Genomic DNA, 15,044 nt, shown 5'->3' on the forward strand with positions numbered 1-15,044 from the left:
ACAGATTTGGAATGAAAGGACAGGCTTGTGTACATCCAGCACATCCCATATCTCCACACTGCAGGGAAATATCTCAATGTATTTAATTTACAATTAAAGAATGCGTGTAGCTGTAGCAGCTAGGGACCAGGTGGATTGAATGCTGGTTACAAAACAGAAGTAGAATCTCTAAATTGTGAGAAATGTTCTGGATTGGCAGATTAGGAGTAATGTTGTCCACAGTGTACAGACTTGATTTATGCACATGTTGAAAATGCGAGTTCAGAGACTGCTGCTGATATTGGAGTTGTCGATGTGGGTAATAAAATAGAAAATGGTAACAAGAAATAACCAGACATTAAAAACAAAGGAGACTGCAGATGTGGAAACCTTGATAAATAAGTAATGTGTTGGAGGTACTCAACAGGTCAGGCAGCATCTGCTGAGAGAAAGAAATTGTCAATGTTTTGGGTTGGAACTGCATTAGAATTAACAGTGGAGAGGGAAGATAGCTAGGAAAAAAAGGAGATGGGGAGAGTCAAGACAGGGTCAGTGGATAACTGATGGAAGGAAGAGAGGTGAAGGATGATAGATAGATTGACAGGCAGAGGAGGTGGTATTCGGAAATGAGAGTATGTGGAGGTAAACATGAAGAGCCAGGTTCGGAAGGCAGGGAGTGGTGGAATGGACAATTAAGGTAGAGGCAGCTTGCAGGGTGATAATTTACACAAAAGCTACCATTAATGGAATCTGATGTAAGGAAGATGATAATAGTAGCCATTAGGGGAATGTTGAAGGAACAGGAACAGATGGAAAGGGGTTTCTAGTGCCATCAATGCTGATCATCTATTTCAGTACCCTGTTCCTGCATACCACTCAGTTCCTTTTAATATCAGGAACTATATCTGCCTTGTCCTTTTTTAATGTACTTAATGACTTGACCCCCACTATCTTTGGAAGAAAATTCCACAGTTTCAGCAACCTCAAGTGAAGAATTTTTCCAGGTCTTGGTTCTAATTGTCATCTTCTGTGTCCTTTGGTTCTAGACTCTCCAGCCATTGGGAGCAATTTAGATAGATAGATAGATACTTTATTCATCCCCAAGGGGAAATTCAACATTTTTCCAGTGTCCCATATACTTATTGTAGCAAAAGTAATTACATACAGTATTTAACTCAGTGTAAATATGATATGCATCTAAAATCACCCTCCCAAAAAAGCATTAATAAATAGCTTTTAAAAAGTTCTTAAATAGTTTACTAAAGTGCATTGAGTGGTAACTTAAGCTCAGTCCTAACCCCGGCACTTAACATGTCTTGCCCCTGGTGGTTGAATTGTAGAGCCGAATGGCGTTGGGGAGTAATGATCTCTTCATCCTATCTGAGGAGCATTGCATTGACAGCAACCTGCCGCTGAAGCTGCTTCTCTGTCTCTGGATGGTGCTGTGCAGAGGATGTTCAGGGTTTTCCATGATTGACCGTAGCCTACTCAGCGCCCTCCGCTCTGCAACCGATGTCATACTCTCCAGTTCTGTGCCCACAACAGAGCCCACCTTCCTTACCAGCTTATTAAGACGTGAGGCGTCCCTCTTCTTAATGCTGCCTCCCCAGCACGCCACCACAAAGAAGAGGGCGCTCTCCACAACTGACCGATAGAACATCTTCAGCATCTCACTACAAACATTGAATGACGCCAGCCTTCTGAGGAAGTACAGTCGACTCTGTGCTTTCCTGCACAGGGCATCTGTGTTGGCAGTCCAGTCTAGCTTCTCGTCTAACTGCACTCCCAGATACTTGTAGGTCTTAACCTGCTCCACACATTCTCCATTAATGATCACTGGCTCCATAAGAGGCCTAGGTCTCGTAAAGTCCACCACCATCTCCTTGGTCTTGGTGATATTGAGACGCAGGTAGTTTGAGTTGCACCATATCACAAAGTCCTGTATCAGTTTCCTATACTCTTCCTCCTGACCATTCCTGACACACCCCACTATGGCCGTGTCATCAGCGAACTTCTGCACATGGCAGGACTCCCTGCATCTAATCTGCCTCATGTTATTAAAAAAGCTTTCTATGATTTCACTTCTCATTCTTTTAAATTCGCAAAACTATAGATCTAATTCAACCAATGTCTCCTTGTGTATCAGTCACATTATACCAGATCTAGTAATTAGTATAGTAAATCTTTTGTTGTAGCTTTTCCATAGCAAGAACATCCTTTCTTGAGTAACCAGATGCTGCACATAAAACTTCGGTTGGGGTTTCACTAAGATGCAGTATAGCTGAAGCAAGACATCTTGGCTTGTATAATCAAATCTCTAACAAAGACGGCTAAGAAATTTGAATCTGATGTCTAAGGATTTCTAGATCTTGTTGCATCTCCCTCTTTCTTAATCTATGGCCATTCAGATAATAATTTTTTGGAGTCGGGATAACTTTACGTTTGTCCATAGCTTAGTGCACCAGCCATTCATTTGCACCTTTATCAAAATTGCCAAAGCACATTCGTGATTTTGCTTCCTCCTCATATCTCACATCACCACCCACATGCAATCTCTGCAGCTTTATCTGGTCTGCAAACTTGAAGATGTTACGTGCAGGTCCTTCATCCAAATTATGAATAAATATTGTGAATACTTGGAACCAAAACATTTATTCTGTAGCACCTCACTATGCCATGTCTGCCACCCTGATAAAGACCCATTTATTCCTGATGAAGGCTCTCAGCCTTACACTTCAACAGTTTATTTCCCTCCATAGTTGCTGCCTGACTTGCTGAATTCTTGTAGCATTTTGTGTGTGTTGCTCTAGGTTTCCAGAATCTGCAGAATCTCATGTTTGTGCCCATTTATTCCTGCTCTGTTTCCTGTCTGTCAACCCAATTCCCAATCCCCCATAATTTAATTTTCTGTAATGATCTCTTACTTGAGCTCTTGTTTGAGCCTTCCAAAATTCTAAATGCAGTAGCCACATTGTATCTCCCTTATCTAACTCTTAGTTACATCCTGCTTCAGCAAAAGAGTAAAATTAAGTCAGATCAAAATGTTAGGAAGAATACCTTTATGCATGTTTGAAGTGTATCGTTGCCACATCTGGTGGATCTTTGATGTCCACATAAGGAAATAGAGCAGTACAGGGGAAGAGGCTAACAGATGCAATTGTTACTGATTTCATTAAAACCTGTGTGGATGAGTGTGTGCCTACAAAGACTTACTGTACATTCCAAAACCAAAAGCCGTGGATGAACAAGTAAGTACGTCGTCTGCTGAAGGCTAGATCTGTAGCATTTAAGTCTGCCAACCCAGTCCTGTAACAGAAAACCAAGTATGATTTACAGAGGGCTATTTCAAGGGTGAAGAGACAATTTTGAACGAGCTTGGAGACAACATCAGCTGTACGGCAACTCTGGCAGGGGTTGCAAGACATTATATCCTACAAAGCAAAACCAAATAGCAGGAATGGCAGCGATGCTTCACTACCAGATGAACTCAGTGCTTTCTATGCCCACTTTGAAAAAGGGAGAATATAACTACAGCTGTGAAGATCCCTGCTGCACCTGATGACTCAGTGATCTCTGTCTCAGAGGCCGATATTAGGCTGTCTTTAAAGAAGGTGAACCCTCACAAGGTGGAAGGTCCCGATGGAGTACCCAGTAAGGCTTTGAAAACTTGTGCCTACCAACTGGCGGGAGTACTCAAGGACATTTTCAACCTCTCACTGCTATGGATGGAAGTTCCCACTTGCTTCAAAAAGGCAACAATTATATTGGTGCCTAAGAAGAATAATATGAGCTGCCTAAATGACTATCGCCCGGTAGCACTCACATCTACAGTGATGAAATGCTTTGAGGGGTTAGTCATGACTAGCCTCAACTCCTGCTTCAGCAAGGACCTGGACCCATTGCAATTTGCCTATTGCCACAATAGGTCAACAGCAGATGCAATGTCAATGGCTCTTCACACAGCCTTAGACAAACACCCATGTCATCAACTACAGCTCAGCATTTAATACCATTTCTACAGTAATGATTGAGAAGTTACATAACCTGGGCCTCTGTACTTCCCTCTGCAATTGGATCCTCGACTTTCTAATTGGAAGACCACAGTCTGTGCGGATTGGTGATAACATCTCCTCCTTGCTGACAATCAACACTGGTGCACTTCAGGGGTGTGTGCTTAGCCCACTGCTCTACTCTCTCTATCACCCATAACTGTGTGGCTAGGCACAGCTCAAATACCATCTACAAATTTGCTGGTGATACAACCTTTGTTGGTAGAATCTCATACAGAGACGAGGACGTACAGGAGCGAGATATGCCAACTAATGGAGTGGTGTCTCGGCAACAACCTTGTTCTCAATGTCAGTAAGAGGAAAGAGCTGATTTTGGACTTCAGGAAGGGTAAGACAAAGGAACACGTACCAATCCTCATAGAGGGATCATAAGTAAGAGTGAGCAGTTTCAAGTTCCTGGGTGTCAAGATCTCTGAGGATTTAACCTGGTCCCAACTTATCAATGCAGTTATAAAGAAGACAAGACGGTGACTATACTTCATTGAGTTTGAAGAGATCTGGTATGTCAACAAATACACTCAAAAAATTCTATAAAAGTACCGTGGAGAGCATTCTGAAAGGCTGCATCACTGTCTGGTATGGGAAGCTACTGCACAGGACTGAAAGAAGTTGCAGAGGTTTGTAAATTTAGTTGGCTCCATCTTGGGTACTGCAAAGTACCAGGACATCTTCAAGGAGTGGTGTCTCAGAGTGTTCATTATTAAGGACCTCCAGCACCCAGGGCATGCCTTTTTCTCACTGTTACCATCAAGTAGCAGGTACAGAAGCCTGAAGACACACACTCAGCGATTCAAGAACAGCTTCTTCCCCTCCACTATCCGTTTCCTAAATGGATATTGACCAAGTGAACACTACCTCACTTTTTTAATACAGTATATATTATTTCTATTTTTTGCACAATTTTAATGTATTCAATATAAGTATACTGTAAATTGATCTACTAATTTATTTATTATTATTTTATTGTATTTTTTCTTCTATATTATGTATTGCATTGAATTGCTGCTGCTAAGTTAACAAATTTCACAATAAATACCGGTGATAAACCTATTCTGATTCTGAGATTTTTAAATTGAGAAGAGGTTTACTGTATAAGTATTGTGCTAAATGAGTTGACTTATTTACCTTTAAATGTTATGCAGTGCAAATCTACTGACTTTATATTTTAATATTGTGACTATGCTTCTACCATAGGGCTTTGTTTTTAATGACTAAGAGTGGATTTCAACCCCCTAAGCTGAAAGATAAAATGAAATGGTGAGTATGCCTCTATTAATAGTTAAATAAAGCTTTGGTGAAGCCACATCTGCATATGTATCCACATCTGTATATGCTTTAGATCATCTTGTTTATGAGAGGATATACTGCTCGGAGGGGTCTAGAAAGATTGTTTCTTGGAATGAGGGCTCACCTAACTGAAGTTGCTTTTATGATTAGCAGTATACCACAGTGATTAGTACTGGAATCCATATTGTTTGTCATGTGCATTAGCAACTTAAATATGAATTTAGGAGTTTGATTATTAAGTCCAAGTGACATGAGACTTGGTAATGTTAATATTGGGTAGGATAGGTTTAGGATACAGAATGATACAGTTGGGTACTGAATTGGATAGGGTGATGTCAGATGAAATTTATTTGTGAGAGGTATGAGATTGTCCTTCTGGAAAGGGAAAGGGGGTGGGTGGATGGCTGATCTCATAAGGGCAGGGTATTAACCTTGTATGGTACCAGTTGTAACAACATTCTAAACTTAATTCATATGATAAATACAAATGAAGGAACATTATCATTTAGCTCATTTTAGTTAATATAGTTAAACTATTCGGACCTATACTCTTTTCCATAGATGCTGGCTGGCTTGCTGAGTTCCTCCTGCGTTTTGTGCGAGGTGCTTGGATTTCCAGCATCTGCAAATTTTCTCCTGTGTATGTTACTTATTTTAAGTTTTGCACACTCATCAGGAATCCAATTTTACTAATCATTGAATATGGGATCATTTCTTTGCATTCAGATTTGCTTTTATTACTTTGACCAATGCCTCTAGTTGCCCTACTTCTGCAATTTATCTTGGAGTTTTATTATATGTAGTATCTTGCCTAAAAGATTAGTCTCTGTTTTCACCTTTTTAAGATTGGAAATCTTCACTCAAAAATTAAAACATTCATACTTGGAATTATTCTTCTGACTGCTTCCAAGTCTTAATTATTTTAATGACCAAAGTTCCTTGGTAGTATAGTGGATAGCACGAAGCTATTACAGCTCAGAGCATTCCAGAGTTCGGAGTTCCATTCTGGTGCTGTTCTGTAAAGTGTCTCTGCATTTCCTCCCTGTGGAATGCGTGGGGATTTTCTGGTTTCCTCCCGTAGTCCCAACACCAAATAGGTTAATTGGTCATTGTCAGGTTGTCCCATGATTAGGTTAGGGTCAATACAGCCTGTTGGGTGTTTCTAGGGTGGAAAGGACCTACTCTGCGCTGTGTCACTAAATAAATGCAGGACTTGGTCGGAGTTTACCAGAATACATACAACATGAGCATAATTTTATTGTATTAATGTACGTGTGAACAGTATATCATTCAGCATTCTATTTCATTTGCCTGACAGTTGGATGTGGTTGGTAAATTTGCTGAGCATAGTCTAAGTACTTCCAACTTTGTCTAAATTCAGCTTGCAGAATATACTGTATTTCCTTGTTATTGTGTTAGTGCATCACTTTACAAATGTTGTTTCAAAGTTTGTTTACATACTTGAAATTGTGAGAAACCAAAGAGATAGTAAGAACTTACTGTTATAGTAAACAGAAAGTCTGGTGAAATTAAAATGATGCATTTCGTCAACTTAATATTTTAAAAGTAGCAGCAGCATTGGTTTTCATCTTCCAGACTTTTAGAAGGAAGTGAGAGTGGTATTGAATAGCACTAATATAAAAATGTAGCTTGTAACTTTTCAGTTTCACTTGTGGCACGTGGTATATTTTTCTCAAGGTGCAAATATTTATCTTTAAGTTTTGAAGGATCTTGGTGGGCTGGTGGCGTAGTGGCATCAGCGCCGGACTTTGCAGCAAAGGCTCCCGAGTTCAAATCCAGCTGGCTCCCTTGCACGCTTTCCATCTGTTCTGGGTTGAGCATTGAGCTAGCATCTCAACCTCGTAAAAATAAGAAAGCCTGCTAAAAAAGCACCGTCACGACGGCGTCCCAGTGACTCCACTCAGAGTTAAGGGCTTTCTTCTTCTTTGAAGGATTTTATGCTAAGTTGTTTATCACAGATAAACAATAAAATAATGATATTTGCATTTGTTCTGACTATAGTTTAATTATGAAGGAACGGTTAACGCAATTACTGTTTAAGGCCATAAAAAGAACCCTGTGATAGTTACATTAATTGATGAGACTAAAAGTATCTATATTTTCAAAAAAGGTCTAATAATTTAATATGTTACTTTCAGGACTGCAACATTCCATTCTTTTCTCAAAATAGCATTGACAAAAAATCCAAAGAAGAGACCAACAGCTGAAAAACTACTGACTGTAAGTAAATTTTAGTTGATGTCATTTAAGGCAGCTAACCTATTTTCTAAATCTACCCTCAAGGATAAAATTCTACTTATTGTAGAACAGATGCATATTTTAATAATTCTGTATTGTTCAAAGTAAACTTGTTGTTAAAGTACAACCCTGAGATTAATTTTTTGCGGGCATATTCAATAAATCCAATGGCCATAATAGAATCAATGAAAGACACCAACTGGGCATACAACAGGATGCAAGAGATGGCAAACTACAAATAATTAATTAACAAACAAACCAGCAATAAATATTGAGCACATGAAATGAAGGATCCTTTTAAGTGAATCTGTTGGCTATGGGGACATTTCAGTGACAGGCAGGTGAAGTTGAATGAAGTTATCCCTTTTGATTCAAGAACCTGATGGTTGAGAGGTGTTAATTGTTCCTGAACCTAGTGGTGTGAGTCCTGAGGCTCCTATACCAGCTTCCTGATGGCAGCAGAGAGAAGAGGGCATGACCTAGATGGTGGGCATCCTTGATGGATGCTGCTTTCTGCATCAACACTCCATGTAGATATGCTCCATGATAGGGCTTTACACTACTTTTTGTCGGGTTTTCCATTCAAGGGCATTGGTGTTTCTTACCAGGCTGTGATGCACCCAGTCAATGTACTCTGCACCACAAATCTATAGAGGTTTGTCAGGGTTTTAGTTGTCATGCCAAATCTTTGTAAGCTCCTAAGGAAGTAGAGGTGCTGCTGTGTTTTCTTTGTAATTTATAAGAAGATACTTGTGTGCTGGGCCCAGGACAGATCCTCTGAAATGATAACACAGAGGACTTTAAAGTTGCTGGCCCTCTGCACTTCTGATCCCTCTGAGGACTGCCTCATGGACCTCTGATTTCCTCCTCCTGAAGTCGAGAAATCAGCTCCTTCATCTTGTTGACATTGAGTAAGAGGTGGTTGTTGCAGTACCACTCCACTGATTTGTCACCACCTTTGATTTGGGCTACGGCAGTGGTGCCATCAGCAAACTTGATTGAATATGCCATTGGAGCTGTGCTTAGCCGTGTTAGTCATAAGTGTAAAGCAAGTAGAGCGGGGGCTAAGCAAACTCCACTATGATATAGTCCACTGGGATGGACTGTTTCTTGTTTTGTTAAGGTGTCATGCAGTATCTCAAGCAGTTGATAGATGTCAGCCGCTGGTATTTAAACTGCAGCTAAGTTCACGGATGAGAACATCCTTGGTAAGTAGAGCGGATGGCATTTCATCGTTAGGTGTTTAAGTTCAGGGGAACACAAGTTCAACAGAATTACTACCACAGGGAGTTTATCATGAAACCTATATCTCCATCTTTTGCCTTTTCTGAATCAGCAGTTTGGTCAATCGTTTGTATCAAGAAGCCTTCAGGTCTGATCACTGTATCCAGTGTCCTGGGAATAATCTCTGTCTTGGTAAAACACAGAACACATCAGTCTCTTGTTTGCCTTTGATATACCAATCTTACCCTCAGATCTTCCAATTTTGTTCTCCAGCAACTACATATTTGCTAACAAGATGGTGGGTAGAGGGGGTCTCATTACTCTGTGTTTCAAACTGGCTTGGAGACCCCTTTCTGCCTGGCTTCCAACCATGGTGATCTGCGTAAAGGTGCCATACCAGCATGCTTAAGCATTAAGTCTGCTGAGTCATTTAGAAGATGGTGAAATCTGTAGTACATTGTTATGGGGAAATTGTATAGCACAGCTTGCAGTGAGAGTAATTTAAAAGTATGGCATGCAGCCTGCAGCCCGTGGTTCATCTGCACCATCTTGCTGTCATATATTGTATGTGCTATTAAGTTATTAGCTGCTTAGCCATATTTCCTTTGGGCAAGATGATAGGATATTTTGCTCTGGAACTACAAATATTGTCATCAGAAGATGCACTTAGGAGGCGTTTAGGATGATGCAATCTACCCACTTGTACTTATGCATATTTCTTGTAAGCCTCCTCCATTCTAGGGAAAATAAACTCAGCCTGACCAATCACTCCAAAAATGCTGCAATCCCAACACTGTTCTGGTGAATTTTCAGTGCATCATTTCCTCCTCATAATGTGAAGATCAGAATAGCATTTGGCAATATTGCTCCAGGCATGGTCTTGACAATTTTTCAGTTAAGTCCTAATATCTCACCCTTGCTCCCCCTCCCCAGACTCTTCAGCTGATCCATATCATACAAAGTAATAAGGAGAGTAGAAAAGAGATTGAAAGCTGGAAATAGAGTAGAAGTACACCTTTTATTGTTGGTTTTAATTAAGTAGTGCTTAGTAGAAATATGCATCTGAAAACTTGAATTTGGCTTTCATATTTTTGTCTTAAAAGTATTTCAGAGTGTAAATAACTTTGAGATAGGATGGGCAAATAGATTACTGATATACTGCGATGTAGTTACTTTTCTGTGCAAACAGATTGGAAACTTCATGGGGTTTTTTTTGCAGTATTCAAATTGTTGTAAATTGTAGTAAAAGCATTTTGCATACTATAATAATAATAAAAGTCAGTCCTTATTATAAAATGCATATTTGTATACCTTCCAATATTTGTTTGATATACAGTTTTGAGAATTTAAAATTCCATTTATGGTCTTTTTTTTCAGCATTCATTTTTAACACAATCAACCTTATTCAGATCACTGGCAGTAGATTTATTGGACAAAGTCAATAATCCTGAAAATCACCATCTTTTCAATGAGGCGGATGATGATGATCTTGAGGTATGATACATTAGTTGTGTAATATTTCACCTTTTGTAAATTGGGTTGATCTGCTCCCAAGCATTTCAGATTCAAGTGGGCTGATTATATGTAGGTTAAATATAAAATCAAAAGTATCCAGATGTCTATTAATTTCACTGGAAGAGAAATTCAAGGATAAGAGTAAAGTACAAAGCAGAGAATGAAATCAAGCTTTGTTCAAATGCCATAACTGTCTACACCCAAAATGAGTCTAGTTCAAACTTGAAATTTCAACTTGTCTGTTTATTTACCATTTACTGCATAAAATATGCCACCTTTTCCCATACTATTAAAAGAGCTGAATCACTGAGTCTTATCAAGAATTCAGGACAATTCAGTTCAAGCCCTGCAGCAGTTACTGAGGTTGGATAGATTAATACAACACAAAAATTAGCCATTTAGCAGACTTTTGTTTTGGACCTTTTCAGTTGCTTCAGACATTGAATTTTTTTATCCGTTGAGATGTTATGTGGGCTAAAGATTTGTTGCTGGCAATGAGCTTAGTTTCATTTCTAAAGTAATTTTGTTTATAAAAATATTCAGCTCTATCAACCCATGTTCGTCTAGGGGAAACTGCTGTCTGCCCGCCAAGCTGTATCTGACGTTTGCTGTGTATGCATCCTTACACAACCCGCAACGTAAAATATCAGTCAGTACACAATGTACATTTAAATGATTACATTTTATAAATTTTACTGTGACTATTGGGGTTAGTAAAGAAACAAAAATATAAAATAAAAAGGCACCAAAAATAGAAATTATACAGTTTGTGCACACGTTGGAGCTCACCCAATATCTTTGGTCCACCATTTGATTTCCTCCGAACTCCACAACCTCGGACTGGGATCAACCACGGTGGTCGACCAGAGCGCTTCCCTCTTCGCTTCTCCTCGCCGAACTTCCCACGCATCAACTCCAGTTCCCACCCATACAGATAGAATAATAAGACTCATATTGGTTAGTCTCCCCATTATCAATAGTTATAACCCAAACATTTCAGCTACAGAAGACATTACCTCATAGTTAACATTACAGACAAGCCATTTCATTATAACACTTCAGAGAAGCCATTTTATGATTAGCAGTTAGCATTACAGTTAATATTACTGAGAACCCTACATTTGTCTCCCCTTTTTCCCCCTGCTATTTTATAGCCCCTCTCTGCTGTGCCTCATACAATTCGCTCCATTAACAAGAATACAAGAGCAGAAAGGACACAATCGGAGATCAACTGTAAGTATTTGCTGTCTATGGAATATTTTTGCTACAAAACCGTCAGCGCATGATGGCAAGAGATTTTTTCAAAGGAGTTTAACAATAAAACTGTAATCAGCATCAGTACTACTCTGCATTACAGTGAAGTCATTATCTCTGAAAATATTCTTGCTGGTATCTTGGAATTGATGTCTTACTTCCTGAATTGTTTTGTGAGGTTTGAAGTTCAATGTAGGAACCATAGACTCTTCCATATATGGAGCAGATGATGGCTGGGTGGTTTGAGGTGGATCACTCCTCATAGGCTCCTGATATGTAGCTTCCAGGTTCTCAATACCATTCCGAAGGCTGCTTCAGTTTGAGCGGTCATGGGTCTGTGATTCCTGGGAGTCCATAGTATGTTTGATTTCTTCCAGAGGCCTGGTAATGTCGTCCCTTGATGGAGGTCAGAGTGGAATGTCTGCTTTGATAGCCTAGTGTTGGGCATGTTATCAACATGGCTAATATGTTTGACTGAGTGCCAGAGCCTGAATACTGGAGATATTGGCCTGGGAAAGGAAACTGATGTTGGTTTGCAGTGTCCTTTAAGTGAACAATATTTGCAAAGAGGGATCTAGTGCGTTCCTGGTGAATATGACAAATATGCTGTTCTCGGGCTTCCAGTCAGGTACTTAATATGTTGACGTGGATACGCTATCCATGTCAATCCTGAGATCATAACCCTGGAAGTCCTGTCCTTTAAACTAGCACCTTACTCTCTGAACTTACTTTGTAGGACCTCGTCACCCTAGTCAACATGCCATCCGGGAATCTTGTTATTTATACTGGTTGCTCCAAAGTTGAAGATTTTAAAAAAATCTATATATGTTCACATCAGAGTTTAAAGGAGGACATGCAGTGTATCCTGAAGCACTTTAACATCGCAATCAATTAAATTTCACAGTTAGGTACATACCTACTTAGAAAATCTTATTTAATATATTTTTTATTTTTACTGTGTATATTACTAACAAATTACATAATTTTAACACCACATTCATACGTGTAATATTCATGGAATACTGTGTGTGTGTGTGTCTTAGATAAAACCCAATGTATGCAAAGGATGCAAATATCATTGCCATTATAATAACATGAATATTGCTGGCTGTAGCAACTATAAACAAATAACATTCTTGCTCCATTTCCTTTATTTTAGAATTGTTGAAAAAAATTGGAGTTATCGCATTGAAACTAATGGCACCAATATCTTTGAATTGAATAAAATTTTGAAATTTAATGAAAAAGCATATTTGTTTCATCCTGGTCACTGATGGAAGACTCAATTAGAGCAGGGGTACCCAGCTTGGGGTATACGGACCCCTCAATAGCAAAAAAAAAAAGGTTTGGAACCCCAATTGGAAAAAAAAGGTGCAGCCCAGGACTTAAATTCTCAAATGAATTGAAGCAGCTGAAGAAATGCTAACACAGTATTTCCTGATGAGACACACTAACTTTTAAATCATGTTGCAGTTTTCTACCAACTTTGAAATACTGTATTTTGTTCACTTTTCATTGCGTTACTTTGCGTAACTTGAACTTTATGTAAATCAGTGCCATTTCTGTTGTTAATTTAGCTTTAATTTGAGTTGTGCTGCATGGAACCAGGTCCTTTGCCGAACTTGTCCATGCCAACCAGGTTGCCTACATGAGCTAGTTCAATTTGTCTAGGATAGGCCCACATCCTTGTTATTCTGTTATTTAAATGTACAGTTTTGTACCTAAATTTTGGAATATTTTGATAGTGTAAAACAAATATTTGATTTTCATTAATAATTTCTGTTAGAATTTATTTTATCCACAGGTTTAATGAGATTTTGTACAACGTGTTGATTAGAACTACCTGAGTATACATAGGGTGAATTTTCTGGTCTTGGCACACAAGAAGTGCAGAAGTGCAAAACAAATAATTATCTGTTCACTGACTGTGATTTCACATTGAAGTGGGTTATCTTTTCAAATTGATAACACAGTTTTGAAAATTGACCTTTGGATTAATAAGATTTATTGACATCCCATTTTAGAAAAATAGCCAAATTGTTTTGCAGTGAAGAATAAGGAATAATTTGTTGTTTAGAATTGTTCTTAATTTGTTGCACTCTATGTCATGTTTATTTTAAAATGAGTGCAATTGCTTCCAAATCATGTGGCGGCATTGAATATTTTATTGAAATAACAAAGTAAAATGAATTAGTCAACCTATAGCACAATTCAGTTAAAAAAGCAACACACACAAAATGCTGGAGGAACTCAGCAGGCCAGACAGCAGCTATGGAAAAGAGTATAGTCGATGTTTCAGGCCGAACCCCTTTGGCAAGACTGTTCCATTTTCAAAATAAAGGTAGTATCAAAGTTCATATATGTTACCATATACTTTGTGAGATTCATTTTTCTACAGGCATTTACAGGATAATTAAGAAATAAATCAGATTTATGAGAAACTATGTATGATGACTTGACAGTCATATGCAAAAAGAAACCAAATTCTGCCAGTAAAAAATGATACTGAGAACATGTGCTGAAAGAATCCTTGAGAGTCTGTAGGTCATAGACTCGATACACAATTGGTGGATGAATTTATCTGCTTCAGAAACCTGATGGTTGTGGGGTAGTAACTGTTCTTGGATCTGACGGTGTGGGACCTTAAGCCTCCTACCCGCTGGTAGTAGTGAGAACAGAGTATGGTCTTGGATGGTGGAGGCCTTTAATTATGCATGTTACTTTCTTCTGGCAGCTCTCCATTTGATTGTGGTCAATGGTGTAGGGAACCTTGCCCCTGATGAACTGGACTGTATCTGCCATTTCCTGTAGTCTTTTTCATTCCTGAGCACTGGTTGTATCATGGCCTAGAATGGAAACACCAGTTAGGACACTCTCCACTGTGCATGTACAGAAGTTTGTCAAAATATTTGGTGACTTGCTGAATCTAAGCAAACTCCTAAGGAAGCAGAGGTGCAGTTGTGCCGCCTTTCTGATGGCATTTATGTGCTGGTTCTAGGACAGAAACTCTGATATGATAACATCAAGGAATTTAGAGCTACTGACCTTCTCCAAATCTGTTTTTCCCTAATAAGAACTGGCTCATAGACTTTTGGCCTCTTCCTCCTCAATCAGCTGTTTGATTTTGCTGACTTTGAGTGAGAGGATTTTGTTTCAATTTCTCTCCTTTATGCCAATTTGTAATCACCTTTGATTTGGCCAGTAAACGTGAGGTCATCAACAAACTAAAATGTGATATTGGAGCTGTACTTAGTCGCACAATTATAAGTGAAGTGAGTAAAGCAGGGGGCTAAGCAAACAGCCTTGTGGTGCACCTGCACTGATGGTGAGTGTGGAGATATATTGTCACCAATCCATACTAATTGCGTTCTGCCAGTGAGGAAAATGTGGATCTAGTTGCACAAGGGGGTATTGAAGCCCAGGTGTAGGAGCTTATTGATGAGTTTTTAGAGGAGG

At 39.1% G+C, this 15,044-nt stretch overlaps 1 protein-coding gene across 1 annotated transcript in view; it reads left to right on the top strand.

Annotated features, from left to right (window-relative positions):
* The window catches only part of map4k5 (mitogen-activated protein kinase kinase kinase kinase 5), a 142,826-nt gene that overhangs the window by 82,358 nt on the left and 45,424 nt on the right, over positions 1 to 15,044 (top strand). Inside the window, exons 10-13 of the mRNA XM_059958132.1 lie at positions 5,244 to 5,306; positions 7,496 to 7,577; positions 10,197 to 10,313; positions 11,489 to 11,567. Coding sequence (XP_059814115.1) covers positions 5,244 to 5,306; positions 7,496 to 7,577; positions 10,197 to 10,313; positions 11,489 to 11,567 — 341 coding nt within the window. The remainder of the gene's footprint in view (positions 1 to 5,243; positions 5,307 to 7,495; positions 7,578 to 10,196; positions 10,314 to 11,488; positions 11,568 to 15,044) is intronic.

This window comes from Hypanus sabinus, chromosome 2 (genome assembly GCF_030144855.1).
Source record: "Hypanus sabinus isolate sHypSab1 chromosome 2, sHypSab1.hap1, whole genome shotgun sequence".
Lineage (NCBI taxonomy): Eukaryota > Metazoa > Chordata > Chondrichthyes > Myliobatiformes > Dasyatidae > Hypanus > Hypanus sabinus.